Genomic DNA, 25,767 nt, shown 5'->3' with positions numbered 1-25,767 from the left:
ATGAATTATGATGTTTATTTTTGTTTTGACTTTCAGCTTCCTTTTTAAAAATTTCAAATTATTCTTACCTAGTAATTTGTTTATGTTTCTTCCAGGTTTATTAAGATATAATTGACAGCACTATTTAAGATTAAGGGGTACAGCCTCATGATTTGACTGACGTACATCATGAAATTATGACCACAATAAATTTAATGAATATCTGTCATCTCATCTAGATACAACATCAAAGAAATAGAAAAAAAATTGTTTTCCTTGTGATGAGAACTCTTAGGATTTCCTCTCTTGACAACTTCATCTATATCGTACAGCCGTGTTAATTATGTTCATCATATTGTACATTACATTGCCAGTACTCATTATCTTATAACTGGAGGTTTGTACTTTTCGACCACCTTCATCCAACTCCCCCTCCTCACACCCCTGTCTGTGAGAGCCACAGATCTGATCTCTTTTTCCATGAGCTTGCTTGTTTGTTTTTGAAGTATAATTGAGTTAGAGCACTATGTTCATTCCTGGTACACAACATAGCGATTTGGTATTTCTGTACATTTCAAAATGGTCACCACGGTAAGTCTAGTTTACTATCTGGCACTGCACAAAGATATTACATAATTATTGATTATATTCCCCACACTGTGTGACTCATTTGTCTTGTAACTGAAAGTTTGTACCTCTTAATCTCCCTTACCTATTTCTCTCCTCCCCCCACCTCTGGCAGCCACCTCTTTGTTCTCTGTATCTGTATTTCTGTTTAGTTATGTTTGTTCATTTGTTTTGTTTTTTAGATTCTGCTTATAAGTAAAATCATACAGTATTTGTCCTTCTCTATCTAACATTTCATTTAGCATAATACCTCTAGGTATTATTATTTTTTTAAGTGAAGTACTTTTATTTTATTATTATTTTTAACTTATTTATCTATTTTGGCTGCGCCAGGTCTTAGTTGCAGCATGTGGGATCTTTAGTTGCGGCATGAGAACTCTTAGTTGCGGCATGCATGCAGGATCTAGTTCCCTGACCAGGGATCAAACCCAGGCCCCCTGCATTGGGAGCATGGAGTCTTACCCACTGGACCACCAGGGAAGTCCCTTTAAACTATTAACCATTTATACAATAAAGCAAGAGAAGTATGTCTTCCTTGGTTCTGGAGGAATCATTTTATTCTGTTTATGTTCCATTCCAACATTTTACTCCTTTTCATATATATATATATATATATGTGTGTGTGTGTGTGTGTGTGTGTGTGTGTGTGTGTGTGTGTGTAATTTTTAAGAATTTTTTTGATGTGGACCATTTTTAAAGTCTTTATTGAATTTGTTACAATATTGCTTCTGCTTTATGTTTTCGTTTTTTGGCCCTGAGGCATGTGGGACCTTAGCTCCCCAACCAGGGATTGAACCTGCACCCCCTGTATTGGAAGGCAAAGTCTTAACCACTGGACCACCAGGGAAGTCTCTCATATATTTTTTTTAAAAAAATAATTCATGTTAGTTTTTTAAAAGTCACCTTTTAAAGTAATCAGTAATGCAGTTCAACCCCACCAATAACAAATAAAACAATACAATAATTACATTTGTTCTCCTGGTTATCTCCTTATGAACAGGAAAAGAAAATGAAGAAAATCTCTACTCTGGTTGGGATAGCATTTTCTCCTAGGTTGATACTGACCTGTGCTTTGAAGGGTGTGATAACCTGCTTACTGAAGGCACTTTCATTTTACTTTTTTGAAGCTTTTAAAAAATCTATGCAGAATACCAAGATCTAGTTTCCATGGTACATTTTCTGTGAGAAGAGCTCATTAGAGTAATTTTTGGGGCTTGTATGACTTAGAAATGGGTCCAACAGGAGCTAAACCAATACCACCAACCCATTTCATGTAGAACAGTAAGCACATTAGGTGATGAAGATTTTGTCAGTTCCCCTCCAGCCAGATTAAACCAACAAATTAAAAATGAAGGATGCCTGCATTGCCTGAAAATTTCCTGAGCTGCTTTATCAAGGCGTCCTCTGGGGTCCTGATTTGCCATATTGCCTTCGACTAACATGGAGGCATCTGAAGCAGAACAGGGACAGCGGCCACTGATGACTTCAGATTGATCTTCATATAATTGGCCCCAATTAGCAACCCCTAGGAACACATCATGGAACATTTATAAGTGAAAATAATATTTCATTTAACAGGAAGCTTGAGTGAATGAAATATGGCAATGGGCTTAATTAAGGAGAGGAAAATTAGTGTGTTCAAGTCTGTAGGATAAGTAGAATTTAACAATTGAAAAAGAGAGATATTACTACATAGTGACATTAAAAAAAGTAGCACTTCTGGGAAAGGACGGAATTTCCTATGTGTGTGGACATCACCCTCACCCCTTACCCCACAGAGGAAACATTTTGCCCACTGCAGCCTTCTCTTAAATCAAGATATACACTGAGTTTTAGAAAATAAAAAGGTTATATGTAAATTTAGGTATACAGAAATGTAATAAAGGTTTTGTTGTTTTTATAAAAGGATTTGTCATGGTGCAACATTAGATAATATGTACTCTTGAAGTATTTAATATTTGGGGCAACTGATAGCTTAGCAGCTGATTAGTGAATGTTTTTATTCCAGTTGAGGTTGTACAAGTCAAAACATCCACTCAGGAGATTACTTGCTTATTCCAGTGATGTTTTATGACAGAAGTATAATAAAAGTGTTAGCATTCCCTTTTTTCACAGTGCAGTTCTAAGGAAGACAAACTTCAGGGAGATAAAGGATACACTTAGAATACGAAGTGAATGTCCTGCCTTTTACTGACTGTACTCATCTCCATCTGTGAACAAATTTTTTGAGTACCAGGTACAGAACTTCCTATTTTGAAGTACAGAGATGTGAATGCTATTTGGCCTCTGTCCTCAAGGAGCTGACAATCTGGCAAAGACAAATATTAAAAACAAATCATCGTAGCATGTTTTGATAAGTGATAGAGCTGCTCTGGGGTCTCCAGGGATGCAGAGCCTTGATCAGCCTAGACATCTAAGGCAGGTGGCTGAGACTGCCTTCTTAAGATGGGTCACAGGGTCCTCTCAGATGGAGCGTGGTCTGCAAAGGAGTTTGCTTGGGTTTGATCTCACAGACAATGGGAAACCACAGAAGGCTTTGGAACTAGGGATTGCCATGATCAGACTTCTGCTTTAGGATGTTGATTTCAGTGAAATGGAGGATAATTGATTGGAGCAAGAAAAGACTGAAGACATGAAAAATAGGAGAGAGGCAGTTGGGTGGAGTGAATCGGGGAGAATTACAGGGGATTGATTGATGTTCTGTTTGTGCCCAGGACCTTCATATACATTTTCATTTCATCCTACAGAAGCAAGCTGAGGTAACTCATGTGTAGAGCTGGCTATATAATCTGCAGCGTCCAGTGCAAAATGAACATTTCAAGCTTGTTGTTCAAAAAGCAGGAAGGGTGGACCCATGAAGCTGTCCCTGATAACATTATCTCAGTACAAGGGAGGAGACTGAGGTTAGAGAGGGGATGTGACTTCGTCCATGTTCCTCTCTGGCAGGGGGAAATTGTGATGAGTTTAAAGAAAAAATTATTCCATGACACCTGTTAAGGAACAGTAAGGCAGACTTTATTCAAGGGGGGCTACCACAGTGGGGTTTTGTCATAGTGGGGAGAGATTGGGCTCAACGCCAAACATAAGGAAAAGGGGGAATTTATTGCTAAGGAACAGGGTGGGAGTCAGTGGATGGAAAATCACTAACAGAAAATGTCAGGAGGAAGGGAGAGATTCTGGCTGAACAGACCTAACAGGATTCTTACTGAAGGCAGGCCAGTGATCAGACCTCATCACCTGGGGGAGGAGGGTGGAGAATGAGGAACCTGACCAGATGTCAAGGGTGATCAAATATCGAGAGTGGGGGGTTCTGGTTGACCTGACCTAGGATTCTTGCTACAACTGGACTTTGAGAAGAAAGACATGAGAACCCAAGATTGAGCCTAGTTGAAATGAGAGTCCAGAGGAGCCAAACCCAAGTTTGGACAAGGAGAAGGTCATCGTCCATGGGAAGAGTTACTCCTGTCCTCTGGGTGAGAGATAACAAAACTTGAGTTTCAAGGGATATTTACAGTGGCGAATGGATAGGTAGAGTCTAAGGATCTTAAAAATGAGTTAGGGGAAGAAATGCTTTAAATATCTTGAGGGCATTAGTAGATATTTTGATTCATTGCTTTTTAAACAATTTTATACATTTGACAGGCAGTACAATTGTTTAGTGACACCTCACATTCAAATCCTCATTCTTTCTTAAAAGGAGGAAAAACACAGCTGCCATGTGATGGCAAAATGAGAGAAGGTGGGGAGGCTGATCTAGCTTTTCAGTTTCAAATATCTGATGTTAAATGTTGGAAAGAGGCGCTTCCCTGGTGGCACAATGGTAGAGAGTCTGCCTGCCGATGCAGGGGACATGGGTTTGTGCCCCAGTCCGGGAGGATCCCACATGCTGCGGAGCGGCTAAGTTGGAAAGAAAGTGATTTTCTTAATGCATGATTTTTTTCCATTGCAATAAATATGGAAAGAAACGGCCAGATGTAATCACGTAGACCAGTTTCCAGGAGTCAGGATGCGGGGAGGGGATCATGAAAGTCGATTGCCACTACTAGTCCCACTATGAATTAGCGGGAGGAGAGGTGCATACCTGCCAAGTGAGAGCCTGACTTGAATGAACTTGCCTCCCAGAGAGCCAGTGAATTATATCGTTTGAGGTCTCTTAGATTCACATAGGATGCATTAAGACCTATGTTTTGCTTTGCTACTGTCAGCCAAAATGCCATTTTGAATTTTCCTCGAAAGCATACAATGGTAGAAGTGAATGTGGGGATGAACAGGAAGCTGAGATATAATGGATAAGTTTTCATTGAGAAGCAGCACAATTCCTTGCATCTGATTGGCAATGGGCAGTATGATTGGTTATATTATGCTCCAGGGGAAATGCCTTCATTTACAGAACAAAGCAGAAATGAGATGAGAGCAGGGCCACTTGAGCTTTGCCTGTTAAGGATCGAGAGAACAAAAAGGATAATCACAAGTGGGTACTGGTGTGTTTTTTTCTTTTTCCTTTTTCTTTACTCCACTATTCTCAATCTTCTTTTAATCCTAATTTAATTATTACATGAGAATAATTAACTGATTGCATGTAGGAAAATCAGTTCAAGGCAAAGAAATAAAGTGACACTGAACCATACCCCACTGAATTGTTTTTTTACCTTTTTATTTTGAAATGATCATAGATTCATAGGAAGTTGAAAAATAAAATCCACAGAGAAGTGTACTATAACTTCTCCCAGTTCCCGCCAATGGCAGCATTGTGTATGACTATATATTTAGCACAATATCAAGACCAGGAAATTGACATTGGCACCATCCACAAATTTCCCCAGTTTTACATGCACCCATCTGTGCATGTGTGTTCAGTTCTATGCCATTTTATTACCTAAGTAGCTCCTGTAAGCACTGCCACGATGAAGATTCAGGACTTTTCCATCACAAGGCCCCCTCCTGTTATCCCTGTTATAGCCACACCCACACTCATCCTCCCGAAGCCCTGATGACCACTAAGCTGTTCTCCACTCCTATAATTTTGTTATTTCAAGAACGTTATTTATCTTCTTCCCTCAGCATAATGGCCATGAGATCTTTCCAATTGCTGCTTGTTACATATATCATAATTGGTTCATTTTTATCATTACCTATGTGTCCTTGGTATGGATGTATCAGCTTGTTTAACCACTCACACATTGCAGGACATCTGGTTGCTTCTAGTTTTTGGAAATTATGAATAAACTACTGTGAACATTTGTACACCCCTTAAACGTTTGAACTGAACCTTCAAATGGTTTAAAGACCACTCGCTACTGGTTGTAAGGAAGTAAAGATATGATGAGAGCTGTTCATGAATATTACATGGTTTCTGCTCTCTAAGGGCACAAAAATTGAAATTTATTTTCACAAATCATCTATTGGTACTCAAAGTCATAAATCAGAAGATTCAGGTTTGTCTTTCCTATAAAACAGTCAATGGTGACAGTCAATGGTGATTTGCATACATTTTCCTTAAATGTCTAAGGGCTGTTAGCTTCATTTATATTAATAAAATTATATCAATTCCAGTCAAACCCAGTACCCAGGTTTTAACATATCTGCAATAGACCACACACTTATGCAGAAGAGCATGTGAAAGAAAAACTATGAGTACATCAGTGTGTTTTAGAGGAAAGGAAAGGTGAGATGGACCAATACGCATATGCACGTTCACACACACTCACACATAAACACACTTTTCACCCACTCACACACACACAAGATCACCCGATCACAGGAAGCTAGGAAAACTTAAACTTAAACCCTCCTTTTTCCCAGCGATGTCCCCAGGTTAAGGTGCTCCCTTCACTGAGGGGACCCTAACAATGGGCATATTTCTGGGAAATTGAATGCAAAAGACTGAAACGTGGAACATCTGAGAACCTTGGTAGGGGCTCCACCTCTGTCAGCAAACACACCAACTAACCTTCTCTTGCCTAAGAAATCAGTTATGAATGATCAGACTGCAAAATACAGAGACTTTCTGTTCACGCTCAGGATCAATGAATAAGGCGTTCAGGTTAAGCAGAGACCTAACTGTGAGTTACGATGAATACCAAAGGGGATTATTAACATAACAATGTATATAACACGGTAGTAAACACTGAGCATATAAACCACCAAAACTATTCAATTTTTGATGGTTTGGAAAGCATTTCAAAATATTATAAGATCTCAGAATCATTTGATTAACAGTATCCCTGGTCATCTGAAATTGCGATTTATATATTCTAATCTATGGCATGCTCACAGACAGAGATAATATAGTACTTTATTGCCTAGTGTGGCTGGCATTCAGAAATTTTGCTTCAAGTACTGTAAAATTCTTGTGTACTATTATAAGCATCTTAAAAAACACCTAGTGCCTGCGTGAGAAGTCTCCCAAAAGACTGCAGAGGGAAATATAACGTGAGAATTTTCTAGTTTATAATTCACCATTTGTTCCTTATTCTGATATTGAATTTTACACATAATACGTCTATTGTAGTATAACTACAATCAACTCCAAAACTGTGAAAGCATTTCCAAAAGAGAAACTTGACAGTATGTCTTTCCCATGGTAAGAACTTGGCTTTATTTAGATAGTACATTTAGGGTGACTGAGCCTAGGGCTAATTCTTTCTGGTTGCTAGAAACTGGAGTATGTATTTTGAAGGGATCAAGACAACACAGAATTCCTGTTTATTCCCTCTCATTTCACTCTAGCTGGCCAGCTCACAGACCTGACAGTGTTGTGGTGCCCTGTGATAAACACTAGGGCCATCTGTATCCAGGCCGTGGCCTGGGAGCCTTACTGCTTTGCGGTATCAGTTGCCTGGATAATTGGTCAGTCGCCACGTCCAACAAAATTATCTTAGGGACATGAATTTCCCCTGCCTCAAACTAAAAAGAAATGACTAATAGCAATTTGGGTTTGGTTCATTTTCTTCCAGGGTTTTGAAAATAGCAAATGGTCTTTATGCTTCTTACTATGGCAAGAACAGTAGTAGTTGTCAGGTGAGGCAACCTGTGTGGGTTTTTTTAAGCCCCAGGAAAACCTAGGGTTTGAAAAGCAAGTCATCTTTCTTTGGAAATCACAGACTGCCTCTTTTCCTTCCCAGTTTAGTGTGGAGAAAAAAAAAAAAAAAAAGAAAGACAATTTAAATTCTGCAAAGCCTGTAACATATTTGCGTGATAATATTCATTGGCCTCCAACATTGACAAGTGGGATTCTATAAGATGACTTATTGAACTTTCAGTTCTATGAGTTATTCTCTCTCAGGCCTCTATTCTTTTGCATGTGATAATGTTAGCTTCCTTTGTTTTGTTTTGTTTTTTAACATCTTTATTGGAGTATAATTCCTTTACAATGTTGTGTTAGTTTCTGCTGTATAACAAAGTGAATCAGATATATGTATACATATATCCCCATATCACCTCCCTCATACGTCTCCCTCTCAGGCTTCCTATACCACCCCTCTAGGTGGTTGTAAAGCACCAAGCTGATCTCCCCGTGCTATGCAGCTTCTTCCTTCTACTTATCTGTTTTACATTTGGTAGTGTATATATGTCCATGCCACTCTCTCACTTCGTCCCAGCTTACACTTACACCTCCCCATGTCCTCAAGTCCATTCTCTACGTGTGTCTTTATTCCTGTCCTGCCCCTACGTTCATCAGAACAATTTTTTTTTTTAGATTCCATATATATGTGTTAACATACAGTATTTGTTCTTCTCTTTCTGACTTACTTCACTCTGTATGACAGACTCCATGTCCATCCACCTGACTACAAATAACTCAATTTTGTTTCTTTTTTATGACTGAATAATATTCCATTGTATATATGTGCCACATCTTCTTTATCCATTCATCTGTCGATGGACACTTAGGTTGCTTCCATGTCCTGGCTATTGTAAATAGAGCTGCAGTGTACATTGTGGTACATGACTCTTTTTGAATTATGGTTGTCTCAACCCAGTAGTGGGATTGCTGGGTCGTATAGTAGTTCTACTTTTAGTTTTTTAAGGAAACTCCGTACTGTTCTCCATAGTGGCTGTATCAATTTACATTTCCACCAACAGTGCAAGAGGGTTCCCTTTTCTCCACACTCTCTCCAGCATTTATTGTTTGTAGATATTTTGATGATGGCCGTTCTACCACTGTGAGGTGGTATCTCATTATAGTTTTGATTTGCATTTCTGTAATGATTAGTGATGTTGAGCATCCTTTCACGTGTTTCTTGGCAATCTGTATATCTCCTTTAGAGAAATGTCTATTTAGGTCTTCTGCCCATTTTTGGATTGGGTTGTTTGTTTTTTTTTTTTTGATATTGAGCTGCACAAGGTGCTTGTATATGTTGGAGATTAATCCTTTGTCAGTTGCTTCATTTGCAAATATTTTCTCCCATTCTGAGGGTTGTCTTTTCATCTTGTTTATGGTCTCCTTTGCTGTGCAAAAGCTTTGAAGTTTCATTAGGTCTCATTTGTTTATTTTTGTTTTTATTTCTATTTCTCTAGGAGGTAGGTTGAAAAGGATCTTGCTCGGATTTATGTCATAGTGTTCTGCCTATATTTTCCTCTACATGTTTTATAGTGTCTGGCCTCAAAACTCCATTTTGAGTTTATTTTTTGTGCTTCGTGTTAGGAAGTGTTCTAATTTCATTCTTTAACATGTAGCTGTCCAGTTTTCCCAGCACCACTTATTGAAGAGGCTGTCTTTTCTCCATTGTATACTCTTGCCTCCTTTATCAAAGATAAGTTGACCATATGTGCATGGGTTTATCTTTGGGCTTGCTCTCCTGTTCCATTGATCTGTATTTCTGTTTTTGTGCTAGTACCATACTGTCTTGATTACTGTAGTTTTGTGGTATAGTCTCAAGTCTGGGAGCCTGATTCCTCCTGCTCCATTTTTCTTTCTCAAGATTGCTTTGGATATTTTGGGGTCTTTTGTTTTTCCATACAAATTGCGAAATGTTTTGTTCTAGTTCTGTGAAAAATGCCATTGGTAGTTTGATAGGGATTGCATTGAATCTGTAGACTGCTTTGGGTGGTATAGTCCTTTTCACAATGTTAATTCTTCCAATCCAAGAACATGGTATATCTCTCCATCTGTTTGTATCATTTTTAATTTCTTTCATCAGTGTCTTATAGTTTTCTGCATACAGGTCTTTTGTCTCCATAGGTAGGTTTATTCCTAGGTATTTCCTTTTTGTTGTAGTGGTAAATGGGAGTGTTTCCTTAATTTATCTTTCAGAGTTTTCATCATTAGTGTATAGGAATGCAACAGATTTCTGTGCATTAAGTTTGTATCCTGCTATTCTACCAAATTCATTGATTAGCTCTAGTAGTTTTCTGGTAGCATCTTTAGGATTCTCTATGTGTAGTATCATGTCATCTGCAAACAGTGACAGTTTTACTTCTTTTCTGGTTTGGATTCCTTTTATATCTTTTTCTTCTCTGATAGATATGACTAAACCTTCCAAAACTGTGTTGAATAATACTGGTTAGTCAGCAACCTTGTCTTGTTCCTGACCTTAGAGGAAATGGTTTCAGTTTTTCAGCACTGAGAACGATACTGACTGTGGGTTTGTCATATGTGGCCTTTATTATGTTGAGGTAGGTTCCCTCTATGCCTACTCTCTGGAGAGTTTTTATCATAAGTGGGTGTTGAATTTTGTTGAAAACTTTTCTGCATCTATTGAGATGGTCATATATTTTTTTTCTCCTTCAATTTGTTAATTTGGTGTATCACATTGATTGATTTGCATATATTGAAGAATCCTTGCACTCCTGGGGTAAGCCCCATTTGATCATGGTGTATGATCCTTTTAATCTGCTGTTGGATTCTGTTTGCTAGTATTTTGTTGAGGATTTTTGCATCTATGTTCATCAGTGCTATTGGCCTGTAGTTTTCTTTCTTTGTGACATTATTGTCTGGTTTGGTATCAGAGTGATGGTGGCCTTGTAGAATGAGTTTGGGAGTGTTCCTCCCTCTGCTGTATTTTGGAAGAGTTTGAGAAGGATAGGTTTTAGGTCTTCTCTAAATGTTTGATAGAATTCACCTGTGAATCCATCAGGTCCTAGGCTTTTGTTTGTTGGAAGATTTTTAATCGCAGTTTCAATTTCAGTGCTTCTGATTGGTCTGTTTATATTTTCTATTTCTTCCTAGTTCAGTCTCGGAAGGTTGTGCTTTTCTAAGAATTTGTCCATTTTTTCCAGGTTGTCCATTTTATTGGCATATAGTTACTTGTGGTAATCTCTCATGATCCTTTGTATTTCTGCAATGTCAGTTGTTACTTCTACTTTTCATTTCTAACTCTGCTGATTTGAGTCTCTCATGTTTTTTGTTGATGAGTCTGGCTAATGGTTTATTAATTTTGTTTATGTTCTCAAAAAACCAGCTTTTAGTTTTATTGATCTTTGCTATTGATCTTCATTTCTCTTTCATTTCTTTTTTTTTCTTTTTTTTTTTTTTTTTTGCGGTACGCAGGCCTCTCACTGTTGTGGCCTCTCCCGTTGTGGAGCACAGGCTCCGGATGCGCAGGCTCAGAGGCCATGGCTTACAGTCCTAGCTGCTCCACGGCATGTGGGATCTTCCCGGACTGGGGCACGAACCTGTGTCCCCTGCATCGGCAGGTGGACTCTCAACCACTGAGCCACCAGGGAAGCCCTGGGTGTATCTTTTTAACCCATGTTTGTTTTGATCTCTGTCTCACACACATATGTGTGTGTGTGTTTGTATTTATACACAATATTATTTAGTCAGTGTTTTAAATATTTTCATAATTGGAGTTCTGCAGTACACGTCCTATGTGCAATTCACATTTTCCCCTCTTATTTTGCTTTTGACCCTGACCCATGTTGATACATTGTGTATCTGGCTAATTTGTTTTACTTGCCAAATAGTGTTTATTGCATATTATATCATATAGAATATGGAATCATATTATTATATTTATCCATTTTCCTATTGCTGATCACTTAGGTCATTTCTCTTGTTTTGCTACTGCCAACATAGAGGCATGAACAGTCTTGTACAAGTCTCCTGGGCACACGTGCACAGGTTTTTCTCAAGGCTCTACCAAGAAGCAGAATTGCTGGATGATTGGGCATTTGCTCATAAAAGATTATTGGGTATTGACTGATAGCTCACCCAAGTGTTTCACTAATTTACTCTCCCACATACAAGGTATGAGAGTTCATATTTCCTCATCTCCTCTTCAACACTTAGTAGTCAGACCCTCTAATTGTTTTACAGCCTATGGAGTATAAAGAGGTATCTTTCTATTCCCATTCTTTCACTTCCTAATAGGGTTGAGTATCTTTTAATGTGTTTGGTGACCATACATTCCTGATTTTTCTGCTCTGCAGCTGCTTTACATATATTTGTTGACCTCTCTTCTATCTGATCATTTAATCTCTATTTCATTGATTTGAAGGAGTTATTTATTTGTTCTGGAAACTAACCCTTTGTAAGCTGTGTGCATTGCAAATATCTTCTCTCAGGATGTGGCTTGTTTTTTCAACTTGGTTTCTGGTGTTTATGTTTTCGTTTTTAATTGCATAGGAGTTCAATTTTTGAGCCAAGTGTGTGAATAGAATATTAGTTCAGAATGTGGCCTCTAGAACCAGATGGCCAGGGTCAGAATCCTGGCTTCATTATTTGCTGGCTGTGGGATCTCCAGCAACTTCTTTAAGCACTTTTTAACCTTACCTTAGTTTCATTATCAATAAAATGGGAAAATATCACCTCTCTCCAAAGTTTTGTCATGAAGATTAACTATAAACCAGTTAGAATATTACCTGTTGTAATGTGAGAGCTATCTACACATTAAGTACTAGGATTTTTGCTTGTGATATACTGGTTTAAAATTTTGTTCCTGGGCACTACAGTGGCTTTGGGACAAGTGCCTGCGTGTGGCCACATCTGCAGGAAAAGGGTGTTTCCTGTCTGTGCCCTGATATCTGAGGACAGGCGCTGCCGACTTTTTTTTTTTTTTAACATATTTATCAGAGTGTAATTGCCCCACAATGCTGTCTCCACTGCACAATGAAGTGAATCAGCCACATGTATACATGTGTCCCCATATCCCCTCCCTCTTGCGTCTCCCTCCCACCCTCCCTATCCCACCCCTCTATGGGGTCACAAAACACCGAGCTGATCTCCCTGTGCTATGCGGCTGCTTCGCACTAGCCATCCATTTTACATTTGGTAGTGTATATATGTCCACGCCACTCTCTCACTTCATCCCGCACTGACAACTTTTATCCAGGATATTTTTTTCTTAAATAGCAGCACAGAATCTTCCTTTTCTGGAGGTCCCCATGTGGTTTACTCTATATTTTCTCAGGTTTTAATTTTAGAAGGAAAAATGTTTCCACCTGCTAATATAACCATGATTCCACTGAACTGGAAGTGAAAGCTGCCACTCAAAAACTTCAGATTCCTCATGCCTCTGGAACAACAGGCAAAGAAGGGAATTATGGTGTTAGCTGGCATAATTGATCCTGATTACCAAGTGGAAATTGGTCTGCTATTCCAAAATGGAGGAGGGTTACCTGGCATATGAACACTTCTGCTACTTGAAATAAGTCACAAATTAAGTGAGTGGCAGGATTCTACTTCCCATTTAAAAAAAAAAAAAAACTGAAAAGAGGATGTCTTCTCTTTCCTTCTCCCTGGTTGTGGGGATGTTTTAAGTTTAGTCAGCTGGATGCCTCCACCTGGGACTTGAAGCTTGACCTGGTGACACAAAGAACCTGAAACAGTTGGAGATTTTTAGGGTGGTAGCAGCAGAACCAAGTGGTTTCCCATTCATACTACTCCTGGAGCCTGACCTCGGCTGTGCTTTCAGCTGCCTGACCTCTTCACTCTTGCACATTTTTCATGGTTGGTGTTTCAGCTTTCTTGTCAGTTTTGTGAGGTCCCAGAAGTCCTTCCAATAAATTTCCTTTTTGCTTAAAAAAAAAATTTCTTTCCTAGCACTACCAGTCTTACATGTATATTATGTGTATGTTTAAAAGGTAAATGTTACTTATGATAGTTTTTGTTATAAATATACATATATTTTTTTCCTCATAATAACAGAGTTCTGAAACTTATACAAAGTTATATTTAAATATAGATTAATCTAAATTGCATGTACATTTTTATTAATTTTAATTCTTTAGAAACTATTTCTATTTAAAGAAATAGAATTTCAGTAGTGAAAGCAAACTTTATTTCCTGAAATTGAACATGCATGGAAGTTACAACAACCTCAGAAATGACTTTTATGTTATATTAAACTGAATGATATAATTGGGAGAAAGCCACGAGTAATTCCTAAACACCTGAAATAAGAGTGTGTGAGACATAGGCATAATTTGTGTTTATTGAATGAATAAAGAGTTTGCTTTTTATAAAAGCATCCATCCTAGAGTGGTCTTTAAGAAAAAGAATCAAATGCACAAAATATGCAGTTGTATAGAATCCCCTAACAGAGAGAGTAAAGTGTGCACTTAGAGGAAATAAAATCTAAACCCAGTTTCTCTTGGGACTTCTATTTTCTGTGATCAGTCATACGTGTAATGCATTTTAACTGTGCTAAAGGAATCAGGAAACCATTTAAGTGATTAGTGCTCTTTGTCTACTGAAAAGTAGGATGCTCATGCTTTGAGAGCATAGTTTCATATTCAGTGTCAGTGATATTTTTTCAACTTTAATAAAAAATGTTCCTTCTTATTTCTGTTGCATGTAAAATCAAAACACTTTTGAAAGAGACAAACAAAAAGTAAATATTATTTAACAGTGTGTTGTGTAGTTCTGTATATGAAATCACCCATTATGGTGGATGAGTGGATAAATCTCAAAGGATGCATGAAAGTGGTGGCACCACCTTATTTGTGCTAGGGTGACCCAAAACATTGTCTTCCAGCTCTAAACTGTGGAAATGAAAGATGGAGAAGTAGAAAATTCCTTATGAACTCAAATAATGGCACATTTCTGTATTAGTCAGTGTGACATTTATTCTACCAAAACAAACAACCCTCCAACTTCAGAGTTTCAGCAAAACAGTGGTTTGTTTCTCACTTGTGTTGTGTCGTCGCTGGGTTGGCGGAAATGTTCCCTTCGCACGGTTACTCAGAGACCCACCTCAACTCAGGGCTTAACAAGGGAGTGCATGGAGATCGCGTACCTGCCCTTCTGTTCTTGGGGAAGGAGGTGGCACCTGCCCCCATCTACATGCAAGGGGGCAGGGAAGTGTGCTTTTTAATGTGCCTGAAAGGAGAGGAGAACAGGGCTTTGATGAGACATGGGAGAAGCTTCCAGTGACTTGGGCATTCTTATTGTTTCAAGTGGGAAGTAACAAGTGTGTTTCCCTCCATGACTTTTTTGTTGTTGTTGTTTTCATTGAATGGAGGATTCTTTAAATTCTGTGGTGCTTTACAATTTTCAAAAGTTTCAGACACATGATTTTATATAATTCCATAATAACCCTTTTTTCCCTCTACTCCTTTCTTACCCCTCCCTTCTTCCCTCTCCCCACTGGTAATAACTAGTTTGTCCTCTACACCTGTGAATCTGCTTTTTCCCTGTTTTATTCTCTAGTTTGTTGGGGTTTGTTGTTGTTGTTGTTGTTGTTGTTGTTTTTAGATTCCACCTATAAGTGATATTATACAGTATTTGTCTTTCTCCAGTATTTGTCTTTCTCTGTCTGACTTTTTTTTTTTCTTTTTTTGTGGTATGTGGGCCTCTCACCACTGTGGCCTCTCCCGTTGCGGAGCACAGGCTCCGGACGTGCAGGCTCAGCGGCCATGGCTCACGGGCCCAGCCGCTCCATGGCATGTGGGATCTTCCCAACCGGGGCACGAGCCTGTGTCCCCTACATCGGCAGGCAGACTCTCAACCACTGCACCACCAGAGAAGCCCTGTCTGACTTATTTCATTTAGCATAATGCCCTCTAAGTCCATCCATGTTGCTGCAAATGGCAAAATTTCCTTCTTTTGTATTGCTGAGTAGTATTCCATTATATATCATATCTTCTTTATCCATTCATCTGTTGATGGACACCTCGGTTGCTTCCATAGCTTGGCAATTGTAAACAATGCTACTGTGAACATTGGAGTGCACTATCTTTTCAAAATAGTGGGGTGTTTTTTGGATATATACCCAGGAGTGGAATTGTTGGCTCATATGTAGTTCTGTTTCTAGTTTTTTGAGAAACCTTCATACTGTTTTCCACAGTGACTGCAGCAATTTACATTCCCACCAACAGTGTACAAGGGTTCCCTTTTTTCCACATCCTTGCCAACATCTATCATTAGTGTTCTTTTTGATGATAGCCATTCTGACAGGTGTGAGGTGATATCTCATTGCAGTTTTGATTTGCATTTCCCTGATGACTAGCAATATTGAGCATCTTTTCATGTGCCTGGTGGCCATCTGCATTTCCTCTTTGAAAAAAATGTCTATTCAGTTCTTCTGCCCATTTTTTAATTGGGTTGTTTATTTTTTTGATATTGAGTTGCATGAGCTATTTGTATATTTTGGAATTAAGCCCTTTTTGGTCATATCATTTGCAAATACCTTCTCCCATTCAGTAGGTTGTGTTGTCATTTTGTCGATGGTTTCCTTTGCTGTAGAAAAGCTTTTAAGTTTAATGAGGTCCCATTAGTTTATTTTTACTTTTGTTTCCTTTGCTTTAGGATATGGATCCAATAAAAAATATATTGCTGAAATTTATGTCAAAGAGTGTTCTGCCTACGTTTTCCTCTATGAGTTTTATAGTATCTGGTCTTAATCCAGTTTGAGTTTATCTTTGTATATGAAGATAGAGAATGTTCTAATTTCATTCTTTTACATGTAGCTCTCCAGTTTTTCCAGCACCACATATTGAAGAGACTGTCTTCTCTCCATTGTATATTCTTGCCTCCTTTGTCATAGATTAATTGACCATAAGTGTGTGGGTTTATTTCTGGACTCTTTATTCTATTCCATTGATCTATGTGTCTGTTTTTGCACCAGTACCATACTCTTTTGATTACTAGAGCTTTGTACTATAGTCTGAAGACAGGAAGCCTGATTACTCCAACTCTGTTCTATGACTTTTGGAGTTGGACAGATTAGTTTAAATCCCTACTGAGTTCCTTATGATGTGTGTGGTCAAGTTATTTAACATTAATAAGCCAGTTATTCCCCATCCACCAAAAGCCATTAGTGACTGTTGTGAATTAGCAGAGACTTGGTATACAGTAAGTACTCAGCAAAGGACTGAACTGGTAAAAGGAATGTAGTAGCATAGAGATAGTAGTAAATCTTGAAGGATATAGCATGAGAACATTTTTATTGTATCAGAAAAATACTGTATTGTCTTCCTTGGGCTGCCATAACAAATTACTATAACTGAGTGGCTTAAAATATAAGACATTTATTATCTCACAGTTTGGGAGTCCAGAAGTTCAAAATCAAGTGCTATCGACAGGGCTATGTCCCCTAAGAAGGCTAAAGGGGAGGAATTTTTCTTAACTCATCCATGTTCTGCTGGCTCCAGACATTCCTTGACTTAAAGATGCATAACTCCAGTCTCTGTCTCTGCCTCTGACATTCTCCTCTGCATCTTTCTCCTCTAAGGATTTTTTTTAAGGACACTTGTCATTGGATTTAGGATGATCTTATCTGAAGATCTTTAACTTAATTACATCTGTGAAAACCCTTTTCCAATAAGTAACCATTCACAATTTCTAGGGATTTAGTGTGGACATATCTTTTGCGGGGGAAGGGCACCATTCAACTCACTACAATTATGAAAGCATTTTCCACCCCTATATTAAATGCCACTTACTAAGTGAACATGCTTTGTAATTTTTAAAATATTAATTATAGTATTACATTTCTGTTTTAAGTGTTAAACTTTGCAGTTAGACCTTACTACTTTATCATGCTACATCCTTCTGAAGCAAGAAGTTGCATTGGACTGAATTTGTAATGTTATCATTTCATGTATCAATTGTCTATAGCTCTCATCATTGCAAAACCATTTTCCACTTTGCTAAAATGGATTGGCTGAGGAAAAAGATAGCCTAAAAAAGTCATATGTCTCTTAAGGGACTACTCTTATATTCATGTATATCAATCATGGCTATTCTGAATGCTGATTTATACCAGAGTTTCCTTTTCCCCTAGCAAATGTATTCAGAAGCCATCTCTAAGGTACAGATTAAAGTTCTAAAACCTACTTGCTGTTGTGAAACTGATGAGCTATTCATAGAAGCTGCTTGATCAGAGTAAAAGATCTAGTGAAATAAGGGTAGAAAGTCATTCTCAAAATGATACCCGTGAGTAATTGGCATCTAGATTTCTCACAAATTATTGACATATTAAAAAAGGGTATGTTGGAACTATTTGCATATATAATGAAAGAGCTGTTCATATTTAGAAATTTTAAATTTATTTATGTATTTCAATAAATCATTCAGAAAAAATGTATGTGCCTACATTGTTACAATCTGCACAGTATCTTTGGCATATCATTTAGATGAACAACCCCTTCTACCTGGGTCATTTTATAAGATGTACTTATAAAGTGAGAATTTGGGAACTGTATATTCAATTGGTGTAAAGTGTTATAACTTTTATATGACTTAATTTGAAATATAATAAACAGCTGAAAGGAACTCCTTATATGATATGTCTAGAAGAAGGTATAGATTTATTCTATCTCTTTATAATGAAAATGGAGAAAGTTATTTCTTTATTAGAATACCTTACAAAGTCTACATGAAACTATTCAGATTTGTATTTTAAAATGACTAAAGTTGAATAGAACTGCATGTATGTAGAAATTATTGTAAGGAATAAGTATGATATGTTGGGATTTGTAAAAAATGAGTTATTCTTCTGAAAATTACTGAACGATGTCAATTTATAACATGCTAATACCTGTGATTCAAAAGCGGTATACATCAAACATATTAAAGTTAAGATCATGTCAAAATGGGATCCCTTTTCTCAGTCAGAAATTAAAGGGAGTTCCATGGAGCCACCATTACTACCCTCATGTGCCTTTGTGACTTATAGTCTAGAGTTCTTTTGTTTCTAACCGATTCATTATACCTATGTATTCTCTCTTTTATAGTTCAGCAGAAGAGCAGTTTCACTGGCAATCACAAGGTAAAGTACAGCTTCTTTTTTTTATTGAAGTATAGTTGATTTACAGTTTTGTGTTAGTTTCTGGTGTACAGCAAAGTGATTTATATATATATATATATATATATATATATATATATATATATATATATTCTTTTTCATATTCCTTTCCATTATGGTTTATTATGAGATATTCGATACATTTCCCTGTGCTATACAGTAGGTCCTTGTTGTTTATCTATTTTACATAAAGTCGTTTGTATCTGCTAATCCCAAACTCCTAATTTATCCATCCCCTACCCCCTTTCCCCTTTGGTAACCATGAGTTTGTTTTCTATGTCTGTGAGTCTGTTTTCTATTTTGCAAATAAATTCATTTGTATCATATTTTAGGTTCCACACACAAGTGATATCATATAGTATTTGCCTTTCTCTCTTTGACTTACTTCACTTAGTATGATCATCTCTAGGTCCATCTATGTTGCTGCAAATGGCATTATTTCACTTTTTTATAGCTGAGTAATATTCCATTGTATATGTATATATATATATATATATATGCACCACATCTTCTTTATCCATTCTTCTGTTGATGGACATTTAAATTGAAAGTAGAGCTTCTTGATGAGCATTTATACTTACTGCTACATATATCTCTATTGATTAATTTTCTTGTGAACTTTAGGAAGAGACTTATGAAAATGAATATGACAACACATGACACTAAAATTAGATGAAGCTGTTCTGATAGCTCAAGATTTCGTGGGAGTTAATTTCTTCCAGTTCCCTAGGAACTTTATGTTCTTCATGGATACATAGACTTGGCTGGCCTTGGTTTTTAATGGTGGTTGACCAAGGGTTACAATGTGATATCTAATGAGAATTTCAAAAAGGTAATATCTTTGGTTAGGATATTTTTGATTATTAAATGACAGTCTTAAGCTTTAATATTGACATTACCATGTATTTGTTCATGTCTTTAAAATATTATATTTCAGATGGTCAAAAAGATATCGAAGATGAGCTCACAACAGGTCTTGAATTGGTGGACTCCTGTATTAGATCACTGCAGGAATCAGGAATACTTGACCCACAAGACTATTCAACAAGTGAAAGTAAGTCAAATGACAGTTAAGCTTGAAAACAATTAAAATATAAGAGCATTATGTCATTAATATTATAGTATTATTATAATTTATATCATGAGCCATATCTAATAGGACTTCAAGATGTGTTTATACTTGTTTTATCCATTTCACTCCTCTCTCACCTACTTCCTTCTGACATTACCCCACACTAATTCACATTTGATTAGAAACTCTCTTAAGTCAGTAATTATCATCTAGATTTCTCACCAATTATTGACATATTGGTGATCCTCACCAATTCTCTGATATCCTTTTTGGCATCTAGAGTAGCACATTGTATGAACTCATCATTTAGTTGTTTAATCAACACAGTGTCTGCTTTAAAGTTAACTATCAATGCTTTACTCATACAGATTATTGTTGGTAGAGATCTTAAATGGTAGAGCAATTATATAACAAAATGGAAAAAATGATGTAATATATGCAGTACTATTTAGTACCATGTTATAGTACTATGCAATAACTCCTTCTAATTCTATGTTTAGCTATCTTGAATAGCTATATTAATCTCAATAGAATATTTAAAGATTTCTTTCTTTTACTTAGTTATATATTTTTCAACCAGAGTAGCTGAGGCTTTGAAATTAAAGTTCTATGAATTGAAATGAGCCTCATTTTAATAAATTATAAAATTCTCTTGACCTATTTTAATAAAATCTCACAAAAAGCTAAAAATTAAATCATTAAAATGTACATTACCCTGATAATTTCTACATGAGAAATCAGTGGAGCATTTTATTCCTTAATTTAAAAAAATAAAATTTCCTTGAATACCCATTAAGGTTTGCATATAAAAGAAAGATATAAGAGTAAGATAGCATAGTGATCTCAAAGCCATTTAATTTATATATTAGTTCATTTCTCTATGATCTTTATAATATCACGACTCTTAGGGTAACATCATCATGAATATCCAGATTTATTTTAACCATATGCATCCCCTTAATAAAACTCCTAAAGTAAGATGCGAGATTTGTATTATACTTGTTCTCTGTGTTTTATATTTTAAAATGTAAGATTGTTACCTCTTTTTTCTCAAAGTCTATAAATATATTTCTTTTGTAGGGGTAGTTATAGTTAGAACTATATTTAATTAATATTTGAGGCACATGTACTCATTTTATTATAGAGTAAGGAAAGCAGAGATAAAATACTGTCTCGGGAGGATGATATTGGCTATCTTATTTTTTATAGAATAATAGAGAAATATATTTTATTATGATTTTAGGAGGGGGATAACGTTTTATTCATAGAAAGTACAGAAAAAAGAAGGAAGAAAAGAGTAAATTAAGAAGCACATTAAAATAGAAGTGATAAATCAAGTATATCAATCTAACACTATATGTAAGCACTGAATTATCTGAAAAGAATAATTCAAATTTGCAGTAAATGAAAATAAAATAGTGATGTTATGTTTAATATACACACTTATATTAATGAAATAAATGTTGAAATTAAAGGAATAGACAAAGTAGTGACAGCAAATACAATGAACACAAGGAGTGGGATTGGGAAGAATAATGTGAGGTGAAGTGGAATTTAATGCAGAAGCACTAAGCAGGGTCAAAAAGGAATTATCCAGTAAAAATAATTTAACTTCTAATTATGTGGTAAAATCTGGTGAATATGTATGTGCCAAACAAAATAGCACCTGGATATTAAAAATTATTAAAAATGAAAGAAGGTGATGAAAAATATTGTGAACACTTTTTCTTTTAGTATTCAGAATCAGACTGAATACTAAAAGAGAAAGGCCACAGAAAGTTGGAATAAATAATTAACAAATCATGCATTAAATAAATTAAAAACATTTTTTGAATAATAATAAACACTTGTTATATATGTCCAAGGAAAATTTATAAAAATTGATCAGCTGATGGACTGTAAAGACAATCCTAAAAATTAAAAAGCATAGGAAGACCACATTCTTTGATGATAATTCAGTAAAATTAAAAGTAAATAATAAAATGCTAAGCAATCATATAATCACATTAAAATTAAGAGACATACTTTTGGCCACTGTGAATCAAAACAGAAGCAAAGAGATAACTACATACTATTTACAAAGCAAATAGAATAGCAACTTTTTTTTTTTTTTTGTGGTACACGGGCCTCTCACTGTTGTGTCCTCTCCCTGTTGCGGAGCACAGGCTCTGGACGCACAGGCTCAGCAGCCATGGCTCACAGGCCCAGCCGCTCCACGGCATGTGGGATCTTCCCAGACCAGGACATGAACCCATGTCCCCTGCATCAGCAGGCGGACTCTCAACCACTGCGCCACAAGGGAAGCCCAGAATAGCAACATTTTATAATGAAAACATAAGTGTATGGTAAAAAACTGCACTCAGAGGAAATCATAATTTATTATTAAAAATAAAAGAAAAAGTAAAGTGTTGTGTATTCATTACTGGGACACCTTAAAAAGGGTTAAATAAACCAAAAGAAGCTAGGAAGATGGAAACACTAGAAGCAATGCAGAGATAAAGTAATATGAAAAGGAGTAGAAGAAATAAATAAATGAATACTAAAAGAGATAAATCAATAAAATAATAGAAAGGATAAGTATATGAACTTAAAAAAAAAAACTTTAAGTCAACTAATAATCCTGAATTTCTGAATTGAGACACTCTGCTACACCCAGGAGAAGTAGAAAGAACTTTTAGTGTTCACTTTTGTATTTCTGCAGAATGTTTTCAAACACTATCTACAAAAGGTGTATCTTCATTATGGGAAATTTAAAAACTCCAGTAAGATTTTTTTGAAATATATTTGCTAACTGCTGAATTAGTTGGTGTTCAGAAATATTACTTAGTTTATGTTATTAGGTAGTGAATTATCTTTTTGAAAACTCCTAAGATTTTAATTAGTTATTCTTTTTGGAAGGCCCTGCTTCCTTGTTTGAAGATAGGAAAAGAAACAAAGCAAAATAAAAAAATGAACAAACAGACAAAAAACACAGGTGATGAAAGTGCCACTTGAAAATTTTATACCAAAAGATCTGAACCACAGTGAAATGTGGAATATTCGTGTTCTTATGAAATGTTTGTTCTTAACATTTTCAGAGTCAATTTGAGACTGAACGAACTGAATAAAGTTTAGGAAGTTAATTTAAAAATATTGAGTAGACAGCTATCATTTGGGGTATCAATTATTGCTAATTTTAAGTACTTAGACTATCATAAATTAATAATCCTAATTGCTGTTTGTATTTGCATCAGGGTCCAGATGGGAAATAGAGTCTACTCAAAAAAAGTTAAACTGAAGAGAATTTAATTAGGGGACGATTTACCAAGAAGTGAGCAAGATTCAGGGAGCAATCAATGCCTGCAGAGATACTCAAGGGGTAGCAACCGATGGAAACCCTTGCCACCCTTAGTCCCGAAGGAAAAATCGAGGGACTAGTACCAGCAGAGTCCAGAGGCAGGGCTGGCGGGAGCAGAGAAATAAATACCCTGGCCTCTCTCTCCTCTAACTTCTGATGCCCTTCTCGTGCCTCTCACTGGCCAAGTCCAATCATAAACCAAGTGCCAAGTGGACCTTGTGAAACAGTCTCTGAGGGGAGAAGGGTGGAGAATGAATATGTGGAACAAAGAGAATAATCAGCACAACCTTCTACTCAATACTAGAACAATATACGTGTTTATATTTATATAAACATAATGCATATAATATGTAATGGCTCTTCGACATGTTTCATATAATTAGCACAAGCCCATGAGATTCTGCTCGTCCCTTGTTTGTGTGATGATTCAATCAATGGACTCATTAACTAGAATAGACATGAAATAGCTGATGCTAAATTGGACCTGGCACGCTGCCCTTGAGAGCCAGTGTCTTAGTCCTAACCCGAAGGAGACTAAAACACGAAATACAGTCTAAAACCAGCTTGAAACATTATTACAATGGCAACCAGTCTCAGCCCCTAAGCACATGGTACAGAATTTGTTGTTTAAAAGCTTTTGTTATTTTTCTTTCCAAGATCTGATTAAAGTAAAAGTTGAATCTCAGTAAACCCACCTTCTTGACCCTAAGGCAAGCAATAACTCCTCTAGTATACAGACTGTAGCGTCCTACAGTTATCAGTGTTTTCCAACACTTCCCATTTTTTACAAAGTGCTATCGTAAACAGTATGTAAATCATGTGTACAACCTCTGCCGCCCACCACTATTTTGTGACTGCTGGCTGTGTAATTTCAGTTCTAATAAATACGTGTCATGGAGTCACCAGAATTGCTGCTGCTTTACTGGAAAAAAAAAAGTTATTGACAGAAGCTCAGGGCCATTAGCTTCTCATATAATATACAGCTTGACTTAAACTGCCATGGACCAAGTACCATATTAAATCCATGCATCCTTGGAGATACAAAGTCAGAAATAAGGGTCATTATATCTCAGCCAAAAATTAATGAAAGTATTTGTCAGTTGAAATCAGAAAGAGAATGGACAGCTTGGGGTAAAAGGGCCTATATGTTTATAGAGATTGTTAATTTGTTTAATTATTATATTTTGAAATAGCAAGTATTTTTCTATAGCAGCTGGACAAATTGAAATTCTACCATATCTTAGAATATCCCAGCATTCAGTAGGAAGGAAATCTTAGGAACTTAAGATATTCTGAGTATTATGGCAAAGAAAGCAGTGTTATCTTACTGAGTTCTCAAATCAGAATATATTCAAGAAATCAAGAATCAATCATGTAAGTTACCATTCTGAGCAGGTAAAATCCAAATAAAATAATCATATGTAGTTTGACAGAAAGGAATATATTATTACTCTTGATTTACAGTCTGTCATTTTCATTTAATTACTGCGAATATAATTAATTCTATGTGGTGAGAAAATTGTTGAGAGATCAGGTTATTAAAATGCTATAAAATATTATCCCATATATTCTTATGTAATAATAACAAAGGTAAGAGACATCCTTGTGAAGTGAATATTTTCATAACTCCTGGCAACATGGCAACAAAGGATTCAGAAGTGGTTTAAGAGTATAAGATTTTTATAATAATTAGAATAACCAAAATAATAAATATATACATAATGTGGCTCACAATATTGATAACCTGTTATGGTGGAAACCAGGTCCTTAGTTAGACCTGATGGAGTGGAGATCCTCTGGGTAGGGGTTCAAGGAAGCCCATCCTGCCCTTGGAACCATAAGACCTGGATTCAAGTCCTACTGTTCCCCTCACCCCACCAGTGGTTGATGACTGTCACTTGGGCTCTGGAGACCCCAAGTCCTTTCCTGGACATGCATTTATTCAAGATAGTTGAGTACATCCTTGAATTGTTCATTTCTTGTGAAATTACTTCATCATATGCCCTTTGGTCCAAATTTTTGAAATACAAACACGAGAGTCTCCTCTGCAGAAGTTTGTCATGGTTCAAGCCTGAAGTCGTCTGATGCTACATGTGTCCTTTTGTTTCCTTTCCAAATTCTCGCACACCCACCTCCTCCACTACTTTTGGCGTTATAGAGCCAATGGGAAGTTAGCAGTGAAAGGTGTGAGCAAAAGGTGAGAGAAATCACCCAGGTAGCCCACAGGCTGTGGTGATATCCTCCAGGGAGCTATCATTATCTTTCCCTCCAGATTTTATCTCCACCTGTTTTTCAGCTAATGTTCACTTCTTTCTTTTAAATTTCCTTCTTTCACATGGACATTTAAGAAGCATGCTATACCTTCTCCAAAGAGGTCACCAGCTCAGAGGCAGACCTCGGAATTGAGGCCTTGTCTCGTTCTTGTGGCTTCAGCTTCCACCACTGATGTGCAAAGACGTAAAATACCAAGTGCTTCTTATCCATTCCCTAAGCAAGAGAAAACAATGCAAATTTCTCACTAAAAACATCATTCTCATCTGTGTTATCTGGGTCTCCTGGAA

General features: G+C 36.6%; 1 protein-coding gene across 3 annotated transcripts in view; it reads left to right on the top strand.

The window, feature by feature from the left end:
- The window catches only part of CTNND2 (catenin delta 2), a 968,406-nt gene that overhangs the window by 492,954 nt on the left and 449,685 nt on the right, over positions 1-25,767 (top strand). For 2 of the 3 annotated variants that reach the window (XM_060091590.1, XM_060091589.1), the window contains exons 1-2: positions 18,707-18,761; positions 19,735-19,851. In XM_060091590.1, the coding sequence (XP_059947573.1) occupies positions 18,707-18,761; positions 19,735-19,851 (172 nt within the window). Of the gene's footprint in view, positions 1-18,706; positions 18,762-19,734; positions 19,852-25,767 lie in introns of those variants that run through there. The other variant, XM_060091588.1, reaches the window with a different exon arrangement.

Source organism: Mesoplodon densirostris, chromosome 3 (genome assembly GCF_025265405.1).
Source record: "Mesoplodon densirostris isolate mMesDen1 chromosome 3, mMesDen1 primary haplotype, whole genome shotgun sequence".
Taxonomy (NCBI): domain Eukaryota; kingdom Metazoa; phylum Chordata; class Mammalia; order Artiodactyla; family Ziphiidae; genus Mesoplodon; species Mesoplodon densirostris.
Note: the sequence above shows the minus strand (reverse complement) of the source record. Positions and strands in the feature narration are given on the sequence as shown.